The sequence below is a fragment of the Castanea sativa genome, chromosome 4, assembly GCF_040712315.1.
Source record: "Castanea sativa cultivar Marrone di Chiusa Pesio chromosome 4, ASM4071231v1".
Classification (NCBI taxonomy): Eukaryota; Viridiplantae; Streptophyta; class Magnoliopsida; order Fagales; family Fagaceae; genus Castanea; species Castanea sativa.
Window position 1 is genome coordinate 15,433,702 of NC_134016.1, and position 22,872 is coordinate 15,456,573.

The window sequence follows — 22,872 nt, forward strand, 5'->3', positions numbered from 1 at the left end:
AAGTAATAGTTTTTTTTTTTTTTTTTGAGAGAGAGAGAGAGAGAAAGTAATAGTTTGAATCAATAACCGCCTACTTTTTCTTTTAAGACTTTCCAAATTCCAAGAGTATATGATATTACCTACATATTTAGTATTTACAACAAGAGCCATTGCGTGCTTTGACTCTGGTTGCAATTTATCAAATTAATGTTTCCGTCTCGTGTAAATATTTTATTTTATGAGTCTAATAGTACATGGACTTTCATGTCATTTAAAATTAGCATATACTGCGGTGCAGTTTTGTTCTGCCCTCCCACCAAAAAAAAAAAAAAATTATCATATACTATTAAATTTAAAAGCTAAAATTTTAGCTTTAAAATAGAACTATTTTAAATGGAAACAATCATTTTCCTTATAGTGGAGGGTGTAAAAACAGAAGGTTTTTATAGGAAATCCATTTAGAATTTAAATTAAAATGTATTTTAATTTGAATACTGATGTGAAAAATGTGAGACTCTCAACAAAAAATAAAAGATTTTATGCAATATTAAAAAAAGTCAATAAAAACTCAAAGATTTTCATTTTATATTATACTAATCGAAAACCGGTAAAATGCATGGGGAACTTAACCTAATATAATTTTTTTCTCTTTTATTTATTTTTTATTTTTTGTTTTAAATGTGAAAGTCGTTAATTATGGTAATTATTAATAGAGATTTATGATGTTAGTGTTTGTATATGAAATTATATATTCTAGTCTAGTATACACATTTATTATAATTGTATTTGTATATGGAACTATATATATTGTACCATTTAAAGAAAATTTTGCCAAGATTCTAATTAATGGATGGTTTAATTAGAGATAGATATTTAATTTAATTAGAAAGTAAGTAATATAATAAAAAAGAATATTACCCTGAAATTTAGAATACTATTGACTATTTCGTTTTTTTTTAAAGAATATTATTATGATAAAACAAAAAAAAAATCAAGTTCTTGGTGGGAGATTACTCAAATGAGAAGCTTTTCTTTTTTTTTTTTTTGACAAAGGTCCCGTTTGAAATTCACTTATTTTGCTGAAATTAAAAACATTTTGCTGAAAGTACTGTAAATAAAAATAAAATTTAATAATAAAATAAGTTGACAAAAATAATATTTGTCAAATAGACACAAAACTCTCGAGTATCGAGTCTTGAGTTTTTATGGGCCTTTTGGCTTGCAATGCTTCCCCTTTTGCTATTTTCATTTTGTAGTATTTGTACTTACATGATATAATATTTCTAATATATTTTAAAAATAGCGTTATATAAAGAGTTTCCTTATATATTTCTATATTTCAAATCCTCACATAGCAGCAAAAAAAAAAAAAAAAAGATGACCCCAGTGACCATTTTCTCTATACAACTTCTCTACTCTTCACAGCCCAAAAATTGAGAGAGCTTTTCTTCTTCTGTTATCCAAAATGGCCTCTTCTGGTACTCATTCACTTCCCTTCTCTCTATTAATTTTCTCTTTCTCTCTGTACCATTTTTTTTTTGTTTTACATATATTTTTGAAAAGTTTGGACTTTAATATTGTTGATTATTGTTCCATATAGAACTTGAACTGAAGCCAATCATACTCATTGACGATGATAATATTCCACGATTCTCAGGAATCACCGATTCCAGTTCTCCTCTCGGTAATATTTTTTTTCCCTCCTGTATCTTGCACGTCATATGTATGTATAAATTTCCATTTGAGTGTATGAGTGAAAGTATCATTGTTGTCTTTGCAGAGAAAGAGAAACCAGCAAAGGTTAAAATCGAAGGCAGGCAGTGTCTATGTAAAGTTGGAGATAATGATAGTGAAGATAAAATAGTGGTGCTTGATGAGCCAAATTTTGTTGATATTGCTGAATTTGATTCACCATTGAAGGTTAAAATTGAAGGCAGGCGGCGTCTATCTATTGTTTCAACTCAGGAAACTAATAGTGATATTAAAAGAGTGGTGCTTGATAAGCCAAATTTTGTTGATATTGCTGAATTTGATTCGCCATTGAAGGCTAAAATTGAAGGCAGGCGGTGTCTATCTATTGTTTCAACTCGAGATAATGATAGTGATGATAGAAGAGCGGTGCTTGATGAGCCGAATTTTGTTGATATTGCTTAATTTGATTCGCCATTGAAGGTTAAAACTGAAGGCAGGCAGAGTCTATCTATTGTTTCAACTCGAGATACTGATAGTGATGATAGAAGAATGGTGCTTGATAAGCCAAATTTTGTTGATATTGCTGAATTTGATCCGCCATTGAAGGTTAAAACCGAAGGCAGGCAGAGTCTATCTATTGTTTCAACTCGAGATACTGATAGTGATGATAGAAGAATGGTGCTTGATGAGCCGAGTTTTGTTGATATTGCTGAATTTGATTCTCCATTGAAGGTTAAAACTGAAGGCAGGCGGAGTCTATCTATTGTTTCAACTCGAGATACTGATAGTGATGATAGAAGAATGGTCCTTGATGAGCCGAATTTTGTTGATATTGCTGAATTTGATTAGCCATTGAAGGTTAAAACTGAAGGCAGGCAGAGTCTATCTATTGTTTCAACTCGAGATAATGATAATGATGATAGAAGAATGGTGCTTGATGAGCCAAATTTTGTTGATATTGCTGATTTTGATTCGCCACAGCCCAAGCATGTTGTTAAGGGTGGTTGTGAGAATGGGGGTGGGAATGAGAATAACGATGTCCTCAATGACCTATTATTGTTTTATTGGATTGTTTTTTTGAATGTCTTTGTAGAGAAAAGAAGCCAATGAAGGTTAAGATTGAAGGCAGGCAGTTTCTATCTAAAGTTTCAACTCAAGGCAATGATAGTGCTGATAATAAACCTGTGCTTGGTGAGCCAAATTTTGCTGAAATTGCTGATTTTGATTTGCCACCGCCCAAAAATGTTATTGAGGGTGGTTGTGAGAATGGGTTTGGGAATGAGATTAAGGATATTCTCAATGTCTTGTTATTGTTTTATTGGAGTATTTTTTTGCATGTCTTTGTAGAGAAAGAGAAGCCAATGAAGGTTAAAATTGAAGGCAGGCAGCGTCTATGTAAAGATTTAAATCTTGATAATGATAGTGATGATAAAAGAGTGGTGCTCGATGAGCTAGATTATGTTGATGTTGCTGATTTAGATTTTCTTCCGCCCAAAAATGTTGTTGAGAGTGGTGGTGAGAATGAGATTAAGGATATTCTCAATGTCTTAAGTGGTACGTGCGATTTTTTGTCCATTGAGAAGAAGCGTGCTCCAAAGAGGATTGGCCCAAGTGAGGATTGTGTGAAATTGGTGAAAAATAGAAAAATGAGTGAAGTGGAGAAAGCTGATTTGCCTGAATATTCAAGTGCGGGGTCTTTGTTTCTTGCATCTGACATGTTGGATTCCTCCTTGGCCGTGATTAAGAGACTCGAGAATGTTGTAGAAGAGCAGGAGGAAAAAAGTGATTTGTGGAATGTTTCTACAGGTAATGGGGTACATAAAGTGAATAACGTCGATGAAAGGCTAAATAGAAATGAACCAAAAAAATTATTTTCTAAGGGACTGCCTTTTATGTCTGAAGTTAAAGAAGAGGAGGTTAATTACTTGCATATTGACTCAGAGGATGATGATGATGAGAATGATTGTGTTGTTTTGAGTGGCAAGAGAATGATTAAGGAGGTGGAGAGGAAAGGGAGTAAGTCCAAAGACGAGTATGTTGATTCTGATGGAGTTAATGTATTGGATGACTTTGTCACAGAGAATGACAATTCTATTACTATGAATTCCCCAAATTCTACTTACAAGTTGCCTGATAAGACTGCCAAAATGTTGTATCCACATCAGCGTGATAGGTTAAGGTTGCCTGAATATGTGAGTGCAGGGTCTTCATTTCCACCTGCATTTGACACATTGGAATCCTCATTTGACTTGATTAAGAGGGCTGGAGGTAGGGTTGAGAATGTTGTAAAAGAACAGGAGAAGAAGAGTGATTTGTGCAATATTTTTTAAGGTAATAAGGTGCATGGAATGAAGAACGATAGTGAAAGGCTAAATAGAAATGAACCCAAAAAGGAGGGTGAGAACTTAATCTATAAGAGATTGCCTTTTGTGTTTGAAGTTGAAGAGGAGGACGATACTCATTTTCATATTGACTCGGAGGATGATGAGCATGAGGATGATAGTTTTGTTTTGAGTGGCAAGAGAATGGTTAAGGAGGTCGAGAGACAAGAGACTAAGTCCAAAGATGAGTGTGCTGATTCAGATGGCGTTGATATGTTGGATGACGATTTTGTTGCAGAGAATGACAGTTATATTACTTTGAATGGCCCAAAATCTACTTACAAGTTTCCTGGTAAAATTGCCAAAATGCAGTATCCTCAGCAGTGTGATGGGTTAAGGATGCCTGAATATGTGAGTGCAGGGTCTTCATTTCTGCCTACATCTGACATGTTGGATTCCTCATCAGATGTGATTAAGAAAGTTGGGGGTAAGGTTAGGAATGTTGTAGAAAAGCAGAAGGGGAAGAGTGATTTGTTGAATGTTTCTAAAGGTAATAGGGTATATGGAGTGAACAACACTAGTGAAAGGCAAAATAGAAATGAACCAAAAAAGGTGGGTAAGAAATTAATGTCTAAGGGACTGCCTTTTGTGCTTGAAGTTATAGAAGAGGATGTTACTCATTTGCGTATTGACTCGGGGGATGATGAGGATGAGGATGATTGTGTTGTTTTGAGTGGCAAGAGAATGGTTAAGGAGGTCGAGAGACAAGAGACTAAGTCCAAAGACGAGTGTGCTGATGCAGACGGTGTTGATGTGTTGGATGATTATACAGATGGTTTTGTTGAAGAGAATGACGGTTATATTACTTTGAATAGCCCAAAATCTACTTACAAGTTGCCTGGTAAAATTGTCAAAATGCAGTATCCTCATCAGTGTGATGGGTTAAGGATGCCTGAATATGTGAGTGCAGGGTCTTCATTTCCGCCTACATCTGACATGTTGGATTCCTCATCAAATGTGATTAAGAAAGTTGGGGGTAGGGTTAGGAATGTTGTAGAAAAGCAGAAGGGGAAGAGTGATTTGTTGAATGTTTTTGAAGGTAATCGGGTACATGGAGTGAAGAACGAGGGTGAAAGGCTAAAAAGAAATGAACCCAACAAGGTGGATGATAAATTAATGTCTAAGGGACAACCTTCTGTGTCTAAAGTTAATGAAGAGGAGGTTAATTATTTGCATATTGACTCCAAGGGTGATAAGTTTGTAGGTAGGGCACATGGGACAAAGAAACATGGTGAAGAATATAAGCCTCAACCTCAAAGGGTGTGTAAGAAGTTAGTGCCAATAGAACAATCTCTTGTCTCTAAAGTTGAAGAGAGAATGGATGATGATGATGAGGATGCTTGTGTTATTTTAAGTGGCAAGAGAACGGTTAAAGATGTAAAGAGGGAAGGGAGTAAGTGCAAAGAGGAGTATGATGATTTGGATGGTGTTGATGTGTTGGATGATTATACAGATGATTCTGTTGCAGAGAATGACTGTTCTATAACTTTGGATGGCCCAAAATCTACTTACAAGTTGCCTGGTAAGATTGCCAAAATGCTGTATCCACATCAGTGTGATGGATTAAGATGGCTCTGGTCTTTGCATTGTCAGGGTAAGGGTGGAATCTTAGGGGATGACATGGGTCTGGGCAAGACAATGCAGGTAAAGAAATAGATATATTTTATTAGGTAATTATATATATATATATATTATTTATAATTTGTTGATAGTTTTTTGTATCTGATTTCAGATTTGTGGCTTCTTAGCTGGATTATTTCATTCGCGTTTGATTAATAGGGGATTGGTTGTTGCCCCAAAAACACTACTGCCCCATTGGATCAAAGAATTATCAGTTGTGGGCTCTACGATAACATAAGAGAGTAGGGCTACTTGGCATGTACCTTTGATAGAGATAAAAGATGTATCTTTATGTTTGAATTATAATTGCCAATGTGTCCTTCCATGCAGATACTATGGGGCTTGTCCAAAAGCTCGACAGTATGAGCTCCAGTATACTTCAGGTATTAGATATACTGTTTTTGTTTATTTAATCTGGGTTTCCAACTTGGCATATGAAACATTCTGGCAAAAACAATACTAAGCTTGCAACAAGGTTTATGCATTAGATTAAACTTGAAGTTTGATGGAGGCTGAAAGGGCTAACACAAGTCTGGAATATGTTAACCTGATTCACAATCTTCCTAAGTTCAAATTTCAATAAATGCTGAACTTGGAAGTTCAAAATTTGTCATCCCTTCCATGTAATGGTTACTTTGCAATTTTGAGAGTTATGGTTTCTAGAGATGTGATACCATGGAGTTCTGGTGTTCTTCTCCTGGTTTGCTAATTTTTTGTTGGATGATAGCATTTTGTGATTGTTACTCGCAGGGCAAAGGTGTTCTTCTCACAACTTATGATATTGTACGGAACAACTCAAAATCTTTACAGGGAGGCTATGACTTCAATGATGAAGGAAGTGAAGCTAGTGTCACATGGGATTATGATACTTGATGAGGTATTTTGTTAGACACTTTCCCTGTAGTTTGACTTTTGAATGGATTGCAAAATTTTTAGAATGCATGATCACTTTACTGTAATGCATACTATGTTTTGTCCCCCCACCCCCAGCAGACTCTCCGTACTCACATGTAGTACATATGTATGTATGTGCTTTTATGTTTGTCTACTTTGATGGAAATATACATATTTGAGTATTTTTTTCTTTTTGATACAAAGTGAATTTCTTTTGTGAATACCTTATGTTGTAGAATGTAATAAATGGGTATAGGGAGAGATTTGTGGAAGCTTGGTAGAAATAAATAATAAATTGGATGCCTGAAGAGGACTAAAGTCTCAATGGAAGTAAACAATCTTAAATATAAGAAACTCTTTATGCTCTGTTTTAAATGTCTTGAGTTAAGCCAATCAGGGAGTCATTATGTTGCCAATGCAAGGGTATTTGATCATACAGCAGTGCCTATATAATTGAGATTCCCTGTACGATTATTGTTATCAATTGCAAGAACAGTTAATAATAGGAGTAATTTAACCCTTTAGCATTTCAAGTTGGGATATGAGATACTTCTTGCAAGCTGTCAACAACTAATTCTGAGTGATTTTTTTGGTATTAAGAAAGTTCAAGAAAAATTAGGGAGGTCAGCATTGGAGCTCGGTGATCTTTCATTGAAAATAAATAACAGTGAAGGAACTTTTGTAATGGTATAGCTGGGGTTAATTTTCAGCTTTGTTGAATGTTTAGAAGGTATACACTCATGCCTCTATGACTGCTGCATGGACTGAGCATGAGGCATATGAATGTCATTTTAAAGTTTCAAATTTGTAGGCTTATATATGGCAGATTGATGGAGAATATACCACTCAGATAAAAGTTCCTCCTGCCCTAACATTGCCCCTTTTCAAGTTGCAGATTGGTTCAGGAAGAGTGTTTTTCTCACCTCACAGGGTTGCGGAAGGGACCTGTCTTGGCTCAGTTCCATTGTCAATCCTATAATTCTTCATTATATTCAAAATTGGAATTCACATGAAACTGTTCTCATATTACCATTGCACAAAATAATGTCTTATGTGACCTAACAAAATTTTTGTTGTATATTATGACTAAATTATTATTTGATCACCCCCATTTACTACCAGGGGCATTTTGTAAAGAATCCTAGTACACAGAGAGCCCAAAGTTTGCTTGAGATACCAAGTGCTCATCGTATTATCATTAGTGGCACACCATTGCAAAACAATCTGAAGGTAACTTACATAGAATTCATCATGTGATCATTAGTACTTTTCTAAAATTATACTTCATTAGTCCAATGTTATCTTCGTAGATTGGATTTGGATTTTAGTGTGTGATCCTTGGTTAGTTTTCTCTGTGCTTGTGTTTGAATTTTTTTTTCCTTGAATTAGGAGTTGTGGGCCTTGGTCAATTTCTGTTGTCCTGACCTGCTGGGTGACAATAAATGGTAATAATAGTCTTCTTTCTGTGGTTGTCTTGAGTTATGTATGTGCTTCTTGTTTCACTAAAACTTGGAGTTTCCCAGGTTTAAGGAAAAATTTGAGTGTGCCATTCTCCGTGGAAATGAAAAGAAGGCTTCTGATACAGAAAAGCATATTGGTTCAGAAGTTGCAAAGGTAATGATACTTTAGTATGGTTAGATTGTGGTTTGTGCTTTTTGAACCTTGGTTATGTTAGACATGATTCTGGAGGTCTTTTGTTTTTTAGGATAAGTACAATGATTTATTAAAAGAAAGGAAAGCTTGAAATGGTGAGCTTACAAACAGAGATGGTCCATAAAATCAACTAGAAAACAATGAACCACCCCCCCTCCCCCTCCTCCAAAATCATAGTGCAATGTTTAAACTTTAAACAAAGTTTATAGGAAACTATTATTAATATCCAGTATTGATTCTCTTCATTATGAAAAGTCCTATGGTTTTGCTCTCCCCTATTGGTCCACATGATGCAATGAGGAGTCAATTGCCAAATAATGACGTCAAATCTTATGCATCCCCCAAAAAAGGAAAACGAAGCTGTTAGAATGTTCATTTTGCATTTTCACTATATGGGTTTCAATAGTTTGATATTAAGCACCATATTTGTGTACATTGTATGTATTACGTTCCCATCGTTGCCATTATGAATTGCAGTTTTACTGATGGTCAAAGCATCTTACATGAAAAAGGTTCTTAATTTTCTTATAACAATAATCTAAAAATGGCTATGGAAAATAATAAATGCTGAATATACTGCTTATTGAATAATTTGCAAGTTATGGAAAAGCTCTTGTTCACGTTTCAGATTTTCCCTTCTGGGGAGCTTTGAAACATCTAGCTAAGAAGAATTATTCTTATTTGTTTTACGTAGGCACACATACCTATAATCATTGTTGTCAATGCGTATTGTACAATATGTATCGTATCGTGTAAAAAAGTTCTGTATTGTAAGGGTGTATTAGAAGTGCTCATGAATCGTACAATACAATAGTGCGTATCGTATGAATTATATCATATCGTTCAATATAAAGACAAGTGGCCTTTAAAATGGGTTTTTCGGTATAAATTTGTGCTTTTATTTGAATCCAACAAGTTGTTAGACTTGTTTAGTTGTTTTTAACACAGCATTATTAGATTACTTAATCATGCCTGATAAAATAACATGTACATAAGTTTTTTTTTTCTCTTTCTCCTACCAAATTTTTACACACTTTGACACTTCACTCTCATATTTGCTAATTTCTTTTCTATACTATGAATAAGGTATTAAATAACAATATAATTTTTTTGTCATTTTTGTTACAAGTCTAAGAAGCTAGAATGTCATGAAGAAATTTTAAGAAAAAAATTATTAAAATAAAAGAACAAGAAGAGATAAGAAATGTTGATAATGATGGAGAAAATTTCAATCAAGAATAAATATGCAAGATGATGAAAATGATGACAAAGTTGACTTATATAGAGTTGATTAGGAAAGATGATGAATGTGATGAAAGTAAATTTTTATTTTGGGTCATATGTCATGTATTATCACTTTTGAGTTTAATCAATTTGAACGTGTATATTATAAACATATGTTAATTTGATTTATTTAGTTAGCTTGTTAAATGTTTCTCAAAAAAAAAAAAAGTTAGATTCTTAAATATTATTACATAAGTGATGATTTAATTAATCATTAGTTGAATATTTTCCAAATTTATATTGAACACACCCTTTATATTTGTATGTTTATAATTTTTATTATAAATTTTATTAGGCGTTTGTGTATCTTACGATACACGAAATACGATACACAATACACAATTCAGAAAAATAGAAAATTGATTCATGACACAATTCATGTTTTGACAACTATGCCTATAATATATGATCTACAAATTCCAAATCCGTTGATACAACTGCTTATTTAAGGTCCTGGCTTAAACTATTGTTTGATGCAGGTTGCAGACTTGCAATCTGCTCTGCTATCACAGCAGATGCTTAAATATGAGACCTGAAATTTAATAATCGTGGCCATATCTATCTTTATATAGAAGTTATAATGTTTAAACCTTGAAATTTTTTAACGTTTTTAAACGTTGGCTTTACCTTGTTCATGATTTTTAGGTTTCTAGTGAGGTCCTAAAGTAAAAGAAGTGTTAGTGATGAACTGCATGGATGGCTGTTTTACTGATCAGTTTTTCAAAATCTGTTTAAAAGTGAAGGAAAGAAAAACTGTGTCAAGTCTTCCCCTGTCTTTGATACTTGTTGTCTACTATATATTTTGCCCTGTATGCATCTGTTTTATGTCATAAGCTCTTTCACTTGCATCTTATTTTTTATTGCTTTCTCACAGGTAGAGGTAGCTGTTAACTTTGTTTCCTTAAATGCCAGACAAGGACAATAATACTGTTCATAATTTTTTGACAGGAGCTCAGAGAACATATTCAACCTTATTTTTTGCGTCGCTTAAAAAAAGAAGTATTTGATGAAGAAGATTCCAAAACAATTGCCAAACTTTCTAAGAAGAATGAGGTCATTGTGTGGCTAAGATTAACCAGTTGCCAGGTTTGATCTGCTTTTTCTCAGTGTACTTTTCATTTCATCTCCCATTATGGTTTTATTTAAAACGTCATGTTGATTTCCTAGTTTGCACTTATTTGGTTCAGGGACAACTTTATGAATCTTTTCTGAAGAGTGAGCTGGTTTATTCAGCTTTTGGTGGCTCACCGCTGGCTGCAATTACGGTAATGTTTGTGATCCTTAATCATGCTTCTGCTTTTTTTTTTTTTTGGTTAAATTCTGGTTTAAAAAAAAAAATCGATGTCTACTTATATGATTTTTTTTTTCTTTTTTGATTGTGATCTAGTAGTGCCTTTGGAAGTTTACTAGATCATGCATTTGGAGATATTGTTGCAGACTTCTTTGCTAATTTTGTTTTATTTAAAATAGATGGAGAAGAACCTACTTTGTTCTCTAGAACAGTTGAAAAATGTGGGTTTATATATGTTTAAAAGCGTTGGTTATGACGTCCCCAAGGGTAGCAACAGAATTTTAACTTAATATTATTTTGTTTTCAAGTTCATCACAATTATTTATGTCATTAGATATATATATATATATATATATATATATATATATATATATCTGAAATTCTTGAATCTTTTTATATGTGTCTTTAGAGTTGGCTCAATTGTGGTTTCCAATTAACTCAATTGATAAACTTTTTGTCAAATAAGGGTCTTGGGTTTGAATCCTACCAACACCAAAAATCAATCAGTATCTTGGTTTGATAATAAAGAGTATCATCATGGAATGCCATAAATCAAATCCGATCACATCTATATGAAAATAAATAAATTGGTTGGCTCAGTTGAATCACTTGGTTGATCCAATTTCAACTCGTCTGCTAGCTTGACCAGATATCAAAACAATTGCATCCCACTTAAAGTACTTTTTAGTCCCGGCTACTTTTGAATTTCTTAATCTCATTTATTTGAGCTCTAGCTCAAACTGCAGCTCTTCCCCCAATAGGAAAGGGTAGAGCATAAAGCCGTGGGTTTGAAACCCATTGGATATGTGTGTGACCAATAAAAAATCAGAGGAAGTTCTAATATCTTGTTTAAAAAACCTCGTACCCAGTATGCAAAACTCCCACTTTTGTTGAGTTTAGGGAGGTCATGGTAGGCAACTTTACCCCCAATTTTGTTTGGGTTCAATTCCCAAAGTTCTGATATAGTGATATCTTGTGTGAGAGGAAAAAATGCCCCCCCCAATTTTTATTATGATATTTTAAAGGTATGAATGGGCTTGTCAGCTTGTAAGGTTTGAGGTTCAAAACCCATTGGGTGTGCAGGTAGACCTACCAGTCAAAAGGGGAAAAAAAAAAAAAAGGATGTCATTGGATAGTACCATGAATTTGCTATTTTCAATGTGTAGCCGATTTGCAGGGACAAAATTGTCATGCACCTGTCTGCTACTATGATCCCCCCCCCTCCCCACACACACACACACACACACACACACACACAAAAATAAATAAATAATTTCAGGAAATTAAAACCTAGTTTTTTTTTTTTTTATCGTGAAAGGATAACTATAAATATAATTTAATTTGAAACAGATTCTGAAGAAAATATGTGATGATCCACATCTCTTGACAAAGAGAGCTGCTGTAGATGTCTTGGAAGGAATGGAATCAATGCTAAAACCAGAAGATGTTCATGTGGCTGAAAAATTGGCAATGCACATAGCTGATGTAGCTGATACAGATGACTTGGAAGAGAAGCATGATATTGTCTCGTGCAAAATATCTTTCATATTGTCTTTATTGGTGGGAAATGCTGCACATGGATTGATATATGCCCCGGATATTTAGGTTGATTGCTCAATATGATTTTTTCAATGATTTTTTACAGGATAACTTGATACGAGAAGGCCGTTGTGTTCTTATCTTTTCCCAAACCCGTAAGATGCTTAATCTTATCCAGGTTAGTCTTAACTTCGTTTCCTTTTCAAAACTTGTCTTAAATATAGACTATATAGTGGATAGTATGGGGAAGGGGAACATAAAGTTTTTGTTTATTTAATTATTTCTGTGTAGTGGATAGTCTTAGGACACTTCTCTCAATCAAGGTTTGTCTTTTGAGTCATCACTCCATCTTTATTAAATTCTTTAAAATAATAACTGAAGTATGCCTGTTTCATGTGAAATTTAATCTGTTCTCCAGGATTTTATTCTCTAAGAAACTACATCAACTTGAACACACAAACCTGCATTCATGTAGAATATGATAATTTTATATATAGAGCCCACTCCAAACTTGTTGCTGCTCTTTTTGCATATTTGGACTCTCCATGAATTCGATATTCCTATCATTCTAAGTAAGTTTTTTGTCCTATAACTATTTGCTTTAATCCTAAAAGGCTAAAGGGGGGAAAACAATCTAAGATTATCATCTTGGTATCTATCATCTTGTTTATATCATGTTCCTTTTGATAGATTCAATTTCACCCTCTTCTCTCTGCTCCTTCCTATTTCTTCTACATGCCTCAATGTAATGTAGTTGAAATAGGTTGCCTGTTCTTTATTCAACTTTTAAATCTGCCTTTCATCAATTTTTTTTATCCTGTATATGTATATGCTCTTATTTTTATGTCAGTTTAGATGGGTTCTTTTTATTCTTGCTTGTCCTCTGTCTTTCTCTCTCTCAATTTGTATACATGTTCCTTGTCTATTCTTTGATTTGGTTCAAACACCTAGTACTTTTCTTCGCTAACAATTGCTTGTTTCTGAATTGCCAATACTGCATTTGCTGCTCTTATTCAACCTTTTTACATTCCAAAATCTGTCGCTTTCTAAAATTAATGTGTGCAGTACATAAAATTATTTTTCTCCTATGTTATATGAAGTTTGATGTGGGTCTATTAAGCGTTTAAGTGAGTAGTTGTTTGGCATTGCAGAAAAGTGAAATAAGGATAAATGTTTAGTTTATGTAGGGTTTTTTTTTTTGGGTACAGGGTTGTATATATCTGCCACATAATGCTTGTCATAATATGATGCAAGTTGACGTTCAACCCATCATGTGAATTCATCTAGGGGTACATAAGTCTCTCACTAATTGTCTACGATTAGAAGTTTAACCCCTGTTTGATTCATATTATGTGAAAAACAAGCTATTTTTTGTCACTATGCATATGTAGAAGTCGCAGTTTTTATTCTCATTGAGGCAAGTTGCTGCTTCTATTTTCATTTAACTCCAAGACATTTATTCGGACACATTTGCACATTCTATCCATAAATGTTAGTGCGATATAGTTATTTGGCATAACCTATGACTTTCCTTGTGTGGTATGAATAATTCCTTTACGGTTTTGACTAAGATATATATGCATTATGTTAGGATAGTTTGCATAAGATCCCCATATTAATAGCTAGAGAAACTCATTAGATGTTGCATTTACATCCCTGGTTGTACACTAGCTGTAGAACCAACAATTTTTTGTGAATATCGTATAATTGGGAAAGGGATCCTCTCTATTTGAATTGGTTCCATTTCATGGTTGAGATTATATCCCTAGTTGTACCAACTTAAACATGTATAGACTGCCACATCATTTAAAGTTTTAAATGGCGTGGCAGTTTGTACATTATTAGATTCGGAATATGAAATTTTAATTGTGAAATGGATGAAATTTAGAGGAATTGAAATGGAGAGGATCATGTTTCCTATTATTGGGGATAAGACTACCTACCAATCACCTCTCCTAATCCCGCAAAAGTTGGAGTTTTGTGCACTGAGTATGACCTTTTATTTTATAGTGTGTATTTCTACTGTAGTATACTCGGCACATATATTAAGGAAACTACATATACAGAATTTGAGGTTTATTAGAACTGCCATTTGAAGATGAAACTTCAAATCTTAAGGTTTGAAGCTTGCGGTACACTGATTTAACATTATAAATATCTCTGTATAATGCAGCAGAAAATTCAAGGAGAATTGCGAGAAACGAATAGAGCAGGAAAAAAAAAAAAAAAAAGAAGAAGAAGAAGAAGAAGATAAAACTAGGAATCAACACCTAGCGATGAAACTTTGGAATCAACATCTAGGGTTGCCTAGAATCAGCACCAAGCTATTGGAAGAATTCCAACCTAAAGTTTATCAATCAAGTAAAGCATAACAATACTAAATCTTGGTGGAAAAAATTGCTAAATAGCACCTAACCAAACTTATTTAGTTATGTTGCACTTTTATGGAACTTGAGTTTGTCAAACTCAGGCTCCAACTTCCAAGTGAAACTCAAGTTTACCAAACTCAAGTTCCACGAATTACATTTCCATAATGCTTGGAACTCTAGTTTGGGAAACTCGATTTTCACTTGGAATTCGAGTTTGGAACTCGAGTTTGACAAACTCATGTTCCAAAAAACATGCTACATAACTAAATAAGTTCGACCCAATGCTTTTTTCCTAAATATTTCAAAAAATTATGCTATTTGGCAAAATATGCCCAAACCTTGGGGCTTTTAAATAAGATTCCTAAAGCAAATAAAATAAAATCCCTAATCTATTAGGTCAACAGGTCAGCTGGCAGCGGGCTTCCATCATGCATCCATAGTCACTGGATAGGCCAACTTCTTGTGTTGACATCCATAAACACACATGATTTGAGGCCTATCTAGTGTCTGCCTCTCCATGAAAATCAAATATATTCTTGTTCACCTTGGATGCATGTTTTCACAGTGTTGAAATATAATCAATTGATTATTTTATCGACTTGGTTTTTGTTCTTCTAAGTCACCTTTTTTTTTTTCCTTTTGTTCAAATGAACTCAATAGTGTGATGATTGATCAGATCTTGGAATTGGATATGCTAGTGAGCTATAATTCAAGTGGCACTTTCTCCTCTTGTAAGTTGTAAGAGCAAATTGGCGTGTGAGGGCGTGGGTCAAGATCCACCTGCGTGTGTATAACTTGCTAATAAAAATATGTATATGAAACCTAAAATGATGAGTTAAGATGGTAATTTGATGTTTTGTTAAGCACCATGTTTTCTTATTGACTTGGAGTTTGTTGTTATGTCAGACTTTCCCGTAATTTGACTTATTAGTGATCTTTTGTTTTATAGAATTCAATAGTATCCAAAGGTTACGAGTTCTTGCGCATTGATGGTACCACAAAAGCTAGTGACAGAGTAAAGATTGTTAATGTAAGTGTTGTATATAATCAAAGTGGTAAGATTTTCTTTTTAAAAAAAAAAAAATCAGTTTATGATTCTCATGATCCTTTTATCTGTAGGATTTCCAAAAAGGTGTTGGAGCTTCCATATTTCTTTTGAAATCTCGAGTTGGTGGTCCAGGCCTTACACTAACAAGAGCAGACCGTGTGATTATAGTTGATCCTGCTTGGAACCCCAGGTGCTCTTTCTAGTTTTTCTTTCTTTCTTTTTTTCTTTTTAATAAAAAAAATGGACAACTTTGACCAACCCACCTTGTTAGTTAGGCAAAACATCATTTTGGATACTTATGTCTTTTGTGATGGTCATTCACCAAAAGTTATTCCATTTTTGAGTGAACTAGTATGACTAAGAACTATACTTTTTCACTGCTTTCATTTGATACTTGCATAATACATTTTTACAACCTTCTCTCCCTCTCTCATAGGGTTCATCATACTTACCAGAAAAGGGGTCAACATGCACCTGTAACATCTATTCGACTGTTTCTATTCTAGTTCTATTTACTTCATCTTTGCTTTATTTTTGTCCCATGAAACATAAGATGTTTGCTGGTCTGGTCATCAGATTTAGTTGTTTGTTAGGTTACCTATTATATAAAAATTCAATGTGTTCCTCCATAGTGACCAGCACATCCTTTTGGTTTGGCCAAATATGAATCTAATCTTAAAGAAGGGATGGGGGTGTTAGCAGCTGTGGAAGTAACATAGGTCAACGAAGTTGTTGAGGAATCAGTTATGAGTTGTGTTGCTGAATATTTTGTGTCTTCCCTTTCACTTCTTTATCTGACTAAAGCTATGGCATTTAATAATATTTGTAAAAAAACCATTTATGTATAGCTGCTTTGTTAATTTACCTTCGCTTGGTAATCTCTTTCTTACATCTTCAATTTCTCTGTTGTTTGTAGTGGTGTACAATTTATGGGTCTTTGAATTAGTATTCACATATGACTGATTTCCTCCTTGCTTTCCATTTCTCTGTTTTTTTCCCCTGGAATTTTGAACTTCCCAGTTTGTTAGAGTAATAACCTGTGGATCAAGGTTTGTTAAACTAAATTTTACACCTCTTTTTTTGGCAGTACGGATAACCAAAGTGTTGATCGTGCTTATCGAATTGGGCAAATGGAGGATGTCATTGTATATAGATTAATGACATGTGGCACTGTTGAAGAAAAGATATATAGGAAGCAGGTGAAGTCTATTTCCCCTTTTTCTGTTCAGACGTACAGAGGCAATTTTTAATTATGCCATGGGGCATGAAGTGTGCTGTTGGGACCTATTGTTTGCTAGAAGTTTTAATACCTTGCTGCAAGTGGGGAATCATTGCCTTGCTCTGTTTAAAGGAAATAGTTAAGATATTTTAGGTTTCAAAATATTTAAAATAAACCTTCCATGGTTCACATTAAATAAATATAATTTGAGGTGGACATGAGCCTCTTTAAGGTTCAATATGTTTAAACTGGACCGTTTTTTCTGCTTGTGTATGAAATGCATGCTACCCGACTAATTGATACATGATCACCCTTTCTTGGTGTTTTGCAATTGTATGAGAGGAGATCTTCTTCCTGGCATATCTATTTATTGGTTGAAAGTATGTTCCAACCATACTTTCTAAAATTTGAGGCATTAAATGTAACTGTGTTATTTTGAATAATTGAATGTATCATTTAGATATTCAAAGGAGGATTGTTCAAAACTGCAACTGAGCACAAAGAACAAATTCGGTACTTTAGCCAGCAGGTATGCACTTCCGAAAAAAAAAAAGTGTTGCTTTACTACCAAGATTTCAAGAATGTTACTAATCTAAGGGTTTGATGTTCTTTTCTAAACTTGTGATAATTTTTTTGTAGGATCTTCGGGATCTTTTTAGTCTCCCAGAACAGGGGTTTGATGTCTCTGTTACCCAGAAGCAGTTACACAAAGAGCATGATTGCCATCACATAATGTACTGATACTTAGTCTATGGCATTTAGATTTATTTCGTAAATATTATCTTTTTTTTATATAATTTAATAATGCTTGACTTAGTGTGCAAAAGTGTGCTTCTGCACATGCTTTTGCATTCTATATCTTCAGTCCTAGAATATGATTCAAATTATATTTTGGGGTTTGTTATTAATCTGAAAACAATTGACTGTAACAAACCCTGTAAAATTCTAACCTCATGTTTCTTTAGATGCTAGAAAACTCTCAAATTTATTTAAACTTTGACAAGGCATAAAGTTTCAGTCAACCTGATTGAGTTTAGTTGTTGCTGATGATCCTGAACAATGTCATCTTTTTATTGATCTAGGAGTTAAAGGAAGCAAAAGGAGAATGCCAAAGCTAAATTGTTGTCTTTGCTTAACATTTTTTTAGAAATTCTCCTTTTGTTGCTCTTTCTTGGATGCATGTGGAGGCAGGGATAATAATGATACTCTGAAGATAATTTAGGTTTGTTTGTCATATCATTCTTCTATATGGCAATTTATATGTCTCGAACCCTCATATTATTAGCTTGAGGTACAAAGAAGTTGCATGAAAATTTCCATATTGGTGATTGGTTTAACTTTTAATATTCTTTCATAAAACAAGTTATATGTCCAGTCCAAATATAATTATGCTTTGAGGAAGAAACAAAATGGATAAAAATCTCCTTATAGGTGTTTGGATTCAGTGTACTTTTTGATTAGTTGTGCCTTAGCCATACCTTACCCTTTTTTTTCCATTCTAAGTAAACAACACTTACTTTCATTTTGACAGTTTCAATAATAAGAGCAAGTGTTATATAATAAAGAGCTTGAAGTGGAGCACAAGTGATGTGCGTGCTCATACATACCTATCAAATTTTGATGGAGTTGATGAAATCATCCACACAATGTTCCCTTTTCTTGAAAAGACAATATGTCCCTTTTCTTGAAAAGAATGATGAAGTTTCAGTAGTTTTTCTTGAATCAAGGATTGAAATTTCTTAGGGTGAGAGAGAGAAGGTGGAAAGAAAGGTGACTTAGGTTCCGTTTATTTGGGAGGAAGGAAAATGTTTTAGCTTTCCATCATGTTTGTGTGGTACAGAAGATAGAAAAGTGCAAAGATGGAAAATAAATACAAATTTCCTTTGTTTTGGTTGAGAAGAAAAATGAGAAGATAGAAAAGATAGTTTATATAAATTTACAATTATGCTCCCTATACATAAGTGGGAGAGACTTTTAAGGAAATATTTAGGTCAAAAGCTTATTTTTTGTTTATGTTCAATTCTTGATCATTATTATTATATAATGGAATCCAATATTGGTAATTCCCTTTCTACAGTCACATAGATGAAGCTGAATTATAGAAGTCCATAAAGCTAAGGCTTTGTAGAAGCTTCTAGATATATGAATAGCAGTCTTGCTTAACACCTTTATATAATAATATTTATGCTGCAGTGGCAATATGAAACTTTTATTTTGTTGTTTACATGCATTACATTTGCAGATTTTGTGCAGTTGTAATTCATGAAATCCACTTCTCTTCTATGTTAAGTCATTAGTTATTCTCTTGTTTGTCATAGGGATGACTATTTGAAAGCTCATATAGAGTTCTTGCAAACTCAAGGTATAGCAGGAGTTAGTCACCACAGCTCTTCTCCAAAACAGAACCTGTACAAGTTGTAAAGGAAGAAGAGGAAGTGAGTGACAGCACCTGTACAAGTTGTAAAGGAAGAAGAGGAAGAGATTAGGTGATTACCTTTGGTTTACCGCTTTCTACTTTGGCTGCATTCATTTAAATTTTAAATTTTTTGTTGCCCCCGTTTGGACCATTATGGGACAAAGGTATTTTACATAATATATGAACCCTATCATTTCTTGGGGCTACATCTATGTTTATCTGAAGGATTTACAAATCCTTAATTGTGATGGTATCAGTTCTCTACATTGTAGTGCTTTTGCAATCCCTTTTTTTTTGTCATCCCATTTTTTAGGTTTTCTGGTGGATACATGTGTAACCTAACGAGCTTTGGCAAACAATAGAGCTGGTTCAATTAGTTTTGTAACAATCTTAAAATAAAGTTGATGACTCTGGCGTAAATGAGATACCATTCCTTCTTAAGAATGGGATAGAGCATATGGTCGTGGATACAGGACTTAATCTTAAAATAAAAACTAGTTCAACTTTATTCTAGTTTTGGTTTGTTGAAATTATTTTGATTTGTATATAGTTTGTCTAAACCATTTATAAATATATACAAATTTTGGAATAAAAAATGGAAAGTTAAGAACTAGTTCTATATTTTACAAAATTTAATAGACATGCACTTGGTGAGTCTTGTACCCATGACCTTACCTTTCACTTTACTCTAACACTCCCCCTCAAGTCGGATACAATTCAAACATGTTGAAAGGCAATCATTGTAAGGAGGCACATGCTAATGACTTTGTGAGGATATCACTTTAGTATATATATTTATGTTATAAAAATATGTTGTGATTATAAAAAAACTCTTATACTAAAAAAAAATAAAAAACTAGAATTAACTGTAGCATTTTACCATGGAAGGATGTGCCATTTGAGTTCATTGGCATTCTGTTAAGTTATTCTCTGCTGGCCCAGTTTATGGTTTGCCAAACACCCCATAAAAGCATGTTTCTATTTGTTTGATTGGTTCCAAAGGAAAGAAAAGAATTTAAAATTTGCCAAGAGGGCTCATTGCAACTCAAATTGCAGGTATTTTAGCTTGTGTTTGTTCAGGAGAAGGTGTCTTTTAGAAGTATATGAAGCGCTATGCTTATTTGGTTACCTTTTTCTGTGCAGCAAAAAAGGGACTACGTTTGTAGGATGTTTGCCATCAAGTTCTTCGCTTGAATGTATTGTTGATGGGTATGGTCTATAAGCATATATCATAGTAAGTTTTGTTATTGAAGTTACAAATGTACTTGTTCTTGTAGTGAAAACTTGCCTTCTATTTTTATAGTGCTGCATATGATTTCAAGCCAAAGGATGTAAGCATGAACAAGAAACGCTGTTCCCTTGACAGTGGGAGTAATCTGACAGAATTTGAAATTGAAGAGAAAATCAATTGTCTATCTCTAAAGCTTGCAAATAAGGTACATTTTATCTTTCTCTTTCTAGCTAAGTAAGTAATTATGATCTTAATGAAACCATGCCAATGTTGGTAAAAGTGCGGGGCACACTTAAGCATAAAGGCTTCCTAGAACTTAAGCACAAAATGCTAGTATGTGCCTAATTGAAGTGAAGGGCTCATTTTAAAAATAACAATATAATAAATTTTAAAATTATCTTGTGCTTGAAAAAATAAACATACCCATAATATTTGATAGCCATGATTAAAATGAAGGCATGAACTACATGGATGAATAAAAATATACCCTAAAAGCATAGGTCAAAAGGCACTAGAATGTTAAGTAATAATTTCTATGCCTAACAAAAGCAATGCAATACAATTCTAAAGTATCTAATCATCATCCTCATTCAATATATAGCTGCCCTCACAAGTTTTGTGACCCTTATAATCTTCTTCTACTTTTTCTAAATTAATAGTCTCTCTTTCAATGGGTATTAAGGGAAGATCAATGGGTGTGGGTGGGTTGTGGGTTTTAGGATCAAGCAAAGGAGAGTGTGGGTGAATCAAGGAGAAATAATGAAGAAGAGAGAGACAGGGTGAAATATATCTGGTATAAAGATAAATTTTGTCTTGCTTGAGTCTCCTTTGGTGAGAATGAGTATGGTCCTGAATGGACTTTTGCATCTAGAATTTGTAACTGGATGGAGGGCTGGGCTTAGATGTATGATATCATACCAGAAAATTGACCTTTGTATAAAATAAAGATTTGACAGTTGCATACTTGCATTATACATTTGGTTTATTTTTTGAAAGAAAAGTAAAAAAGCTCCAGAATTTTTGCAAATGTGCCTCACTTTAGAGGTGAAAAAAGCACTAATTCTGGCACTTTGTGCTTAAGCATGCTTTTTCCAGCAGTAAGCCATGCATATGATTTGTCAAAATTTAGACCCATTTTGATTGGGCTTTTTCAGCTTTAAGGAACTGAGGCTATCATATTTTCCTGTTTGGTGACAAATGGTGCTTCAGTATGCCACCATTTTTGTGAAGTTGGGTTCAGACTTTTATTTTTATGATTATTTTTTGGAGAAGTCCAAGGATAGATTTAAAAGCAGCTGCATATTGTGAAAATTTACAGCCCTGCGAAACTGAACCTTTATTGGTTAATAAATAGCTTCAATTGAAGATAATTCTGCTTGGCTTCTAGTGAAGTATGCAGGTTGCCTGTCGTTGGAGCTATTCACATAACTGGGTTAATTTAGGATTGTTAATTTAGGATTGCTAACATTTTGAATATATCGTCTTTTTTCTTGCAATCTTCTATTTTCCTTAACGTCTTAGGTCAGTAATATGTTATTTAGGTTGAACTCTCCAAATTGTAGAAGTGAGCTGTATACCGTCTAAATCCTATAATTCCTTCAAGGGCCTATGTATCCAGCCCTCTAAGTAACGATCCTGAGATTTAAATAGACAAGTCTTGACTACTGTATAGCTATCCAACATACATTGTGTGTGTTTTATATTAAACTGTATTCAAGTGAGTTAGTTTAGTCATTATTCTATAATATCTTTTCTTGGTTAAAAAGTAATCTTACTCAGGTTTCTTCTGTTTAACTGCTTCATTATTCTCTTTAATATAGGGCATGGTTTCCAGATTACCAGATAAGGGAGAAAAGTTACAAAAGCAGATTGCTCAACCAAATTTTGGGCTCTTTAAAATTAGAAAAACAGAAAGAACTGAGAACACAGTTATCAATTTAGATGATTAACTGAGGAGCTTAGATCATTTTTGCTGATTAAATAAACATAAACTTTTGAAAAAATTAGTTGCATATGTTTTTTTTGTAGGTTTGATTGATAATGTTTGTTTGATTTGTGGTATACTTGGTGTAACTCTTTGCAATATCATACCACTCCATAAATTTTTATTAAATTTAAATTTTGAGAATTCTGCCTTTGGATTGCATATTTTCTGTGTTATGCATATAATATTTTGCATTAATCGGATCTTGTTTACTTTTTGATTCATAAACTCGTGATTTATGAATAATTTTAAATGTCAAAAAATACCTAACA

General features: G+C 33.6%; 1 protein-coding gene and 1 pseudogene across 1 annotated transcript; both read left to right on the plus strand.

Moving 5' to 3' along the window:
- Nucleotides 1-1,334: 1,334 nt before the first annotated feature.
- Nucleotides 1,335-4,001, plus strand: LOC142630351 (protein CHROMATIN REMODELING 24-like). The gene is made up of 3 exons (XM_075804344.1): nucleotides 1,335-1,457; nucleotides 1,580-1,663; nucleotides 1,760-4,001. Exon 3 carries the CDS (start codon nucleotides 2,778-2,780, stop codon nucleotides 3,999-4,001), a length of 1,224 nt encoding a protein of 407 aa, XP_075660459.1. The 5' UTR covers nucleotides 1,335-1,457; nucleotides 1,580-1,663; nucleotides 1,760-2,777.
- LOC142630352 (protein CHROMATIN REMODELING 24-like) lies at nucleotides 3,880-22,745 on the plus strand (annotated as a pseudogene).
- Nucleotides 22,746-22,872: the final 127 nt, after the last annotated feature.

Coding starts and splice junctions, on each gene's coding strand:
- LOC142630351 (XM_075804344.1), top strand. CDS start 2,778: ATGAAGGTTAAGATTGAAGGCAGGCAGTTTCTATCTAAAGTTTCAACT.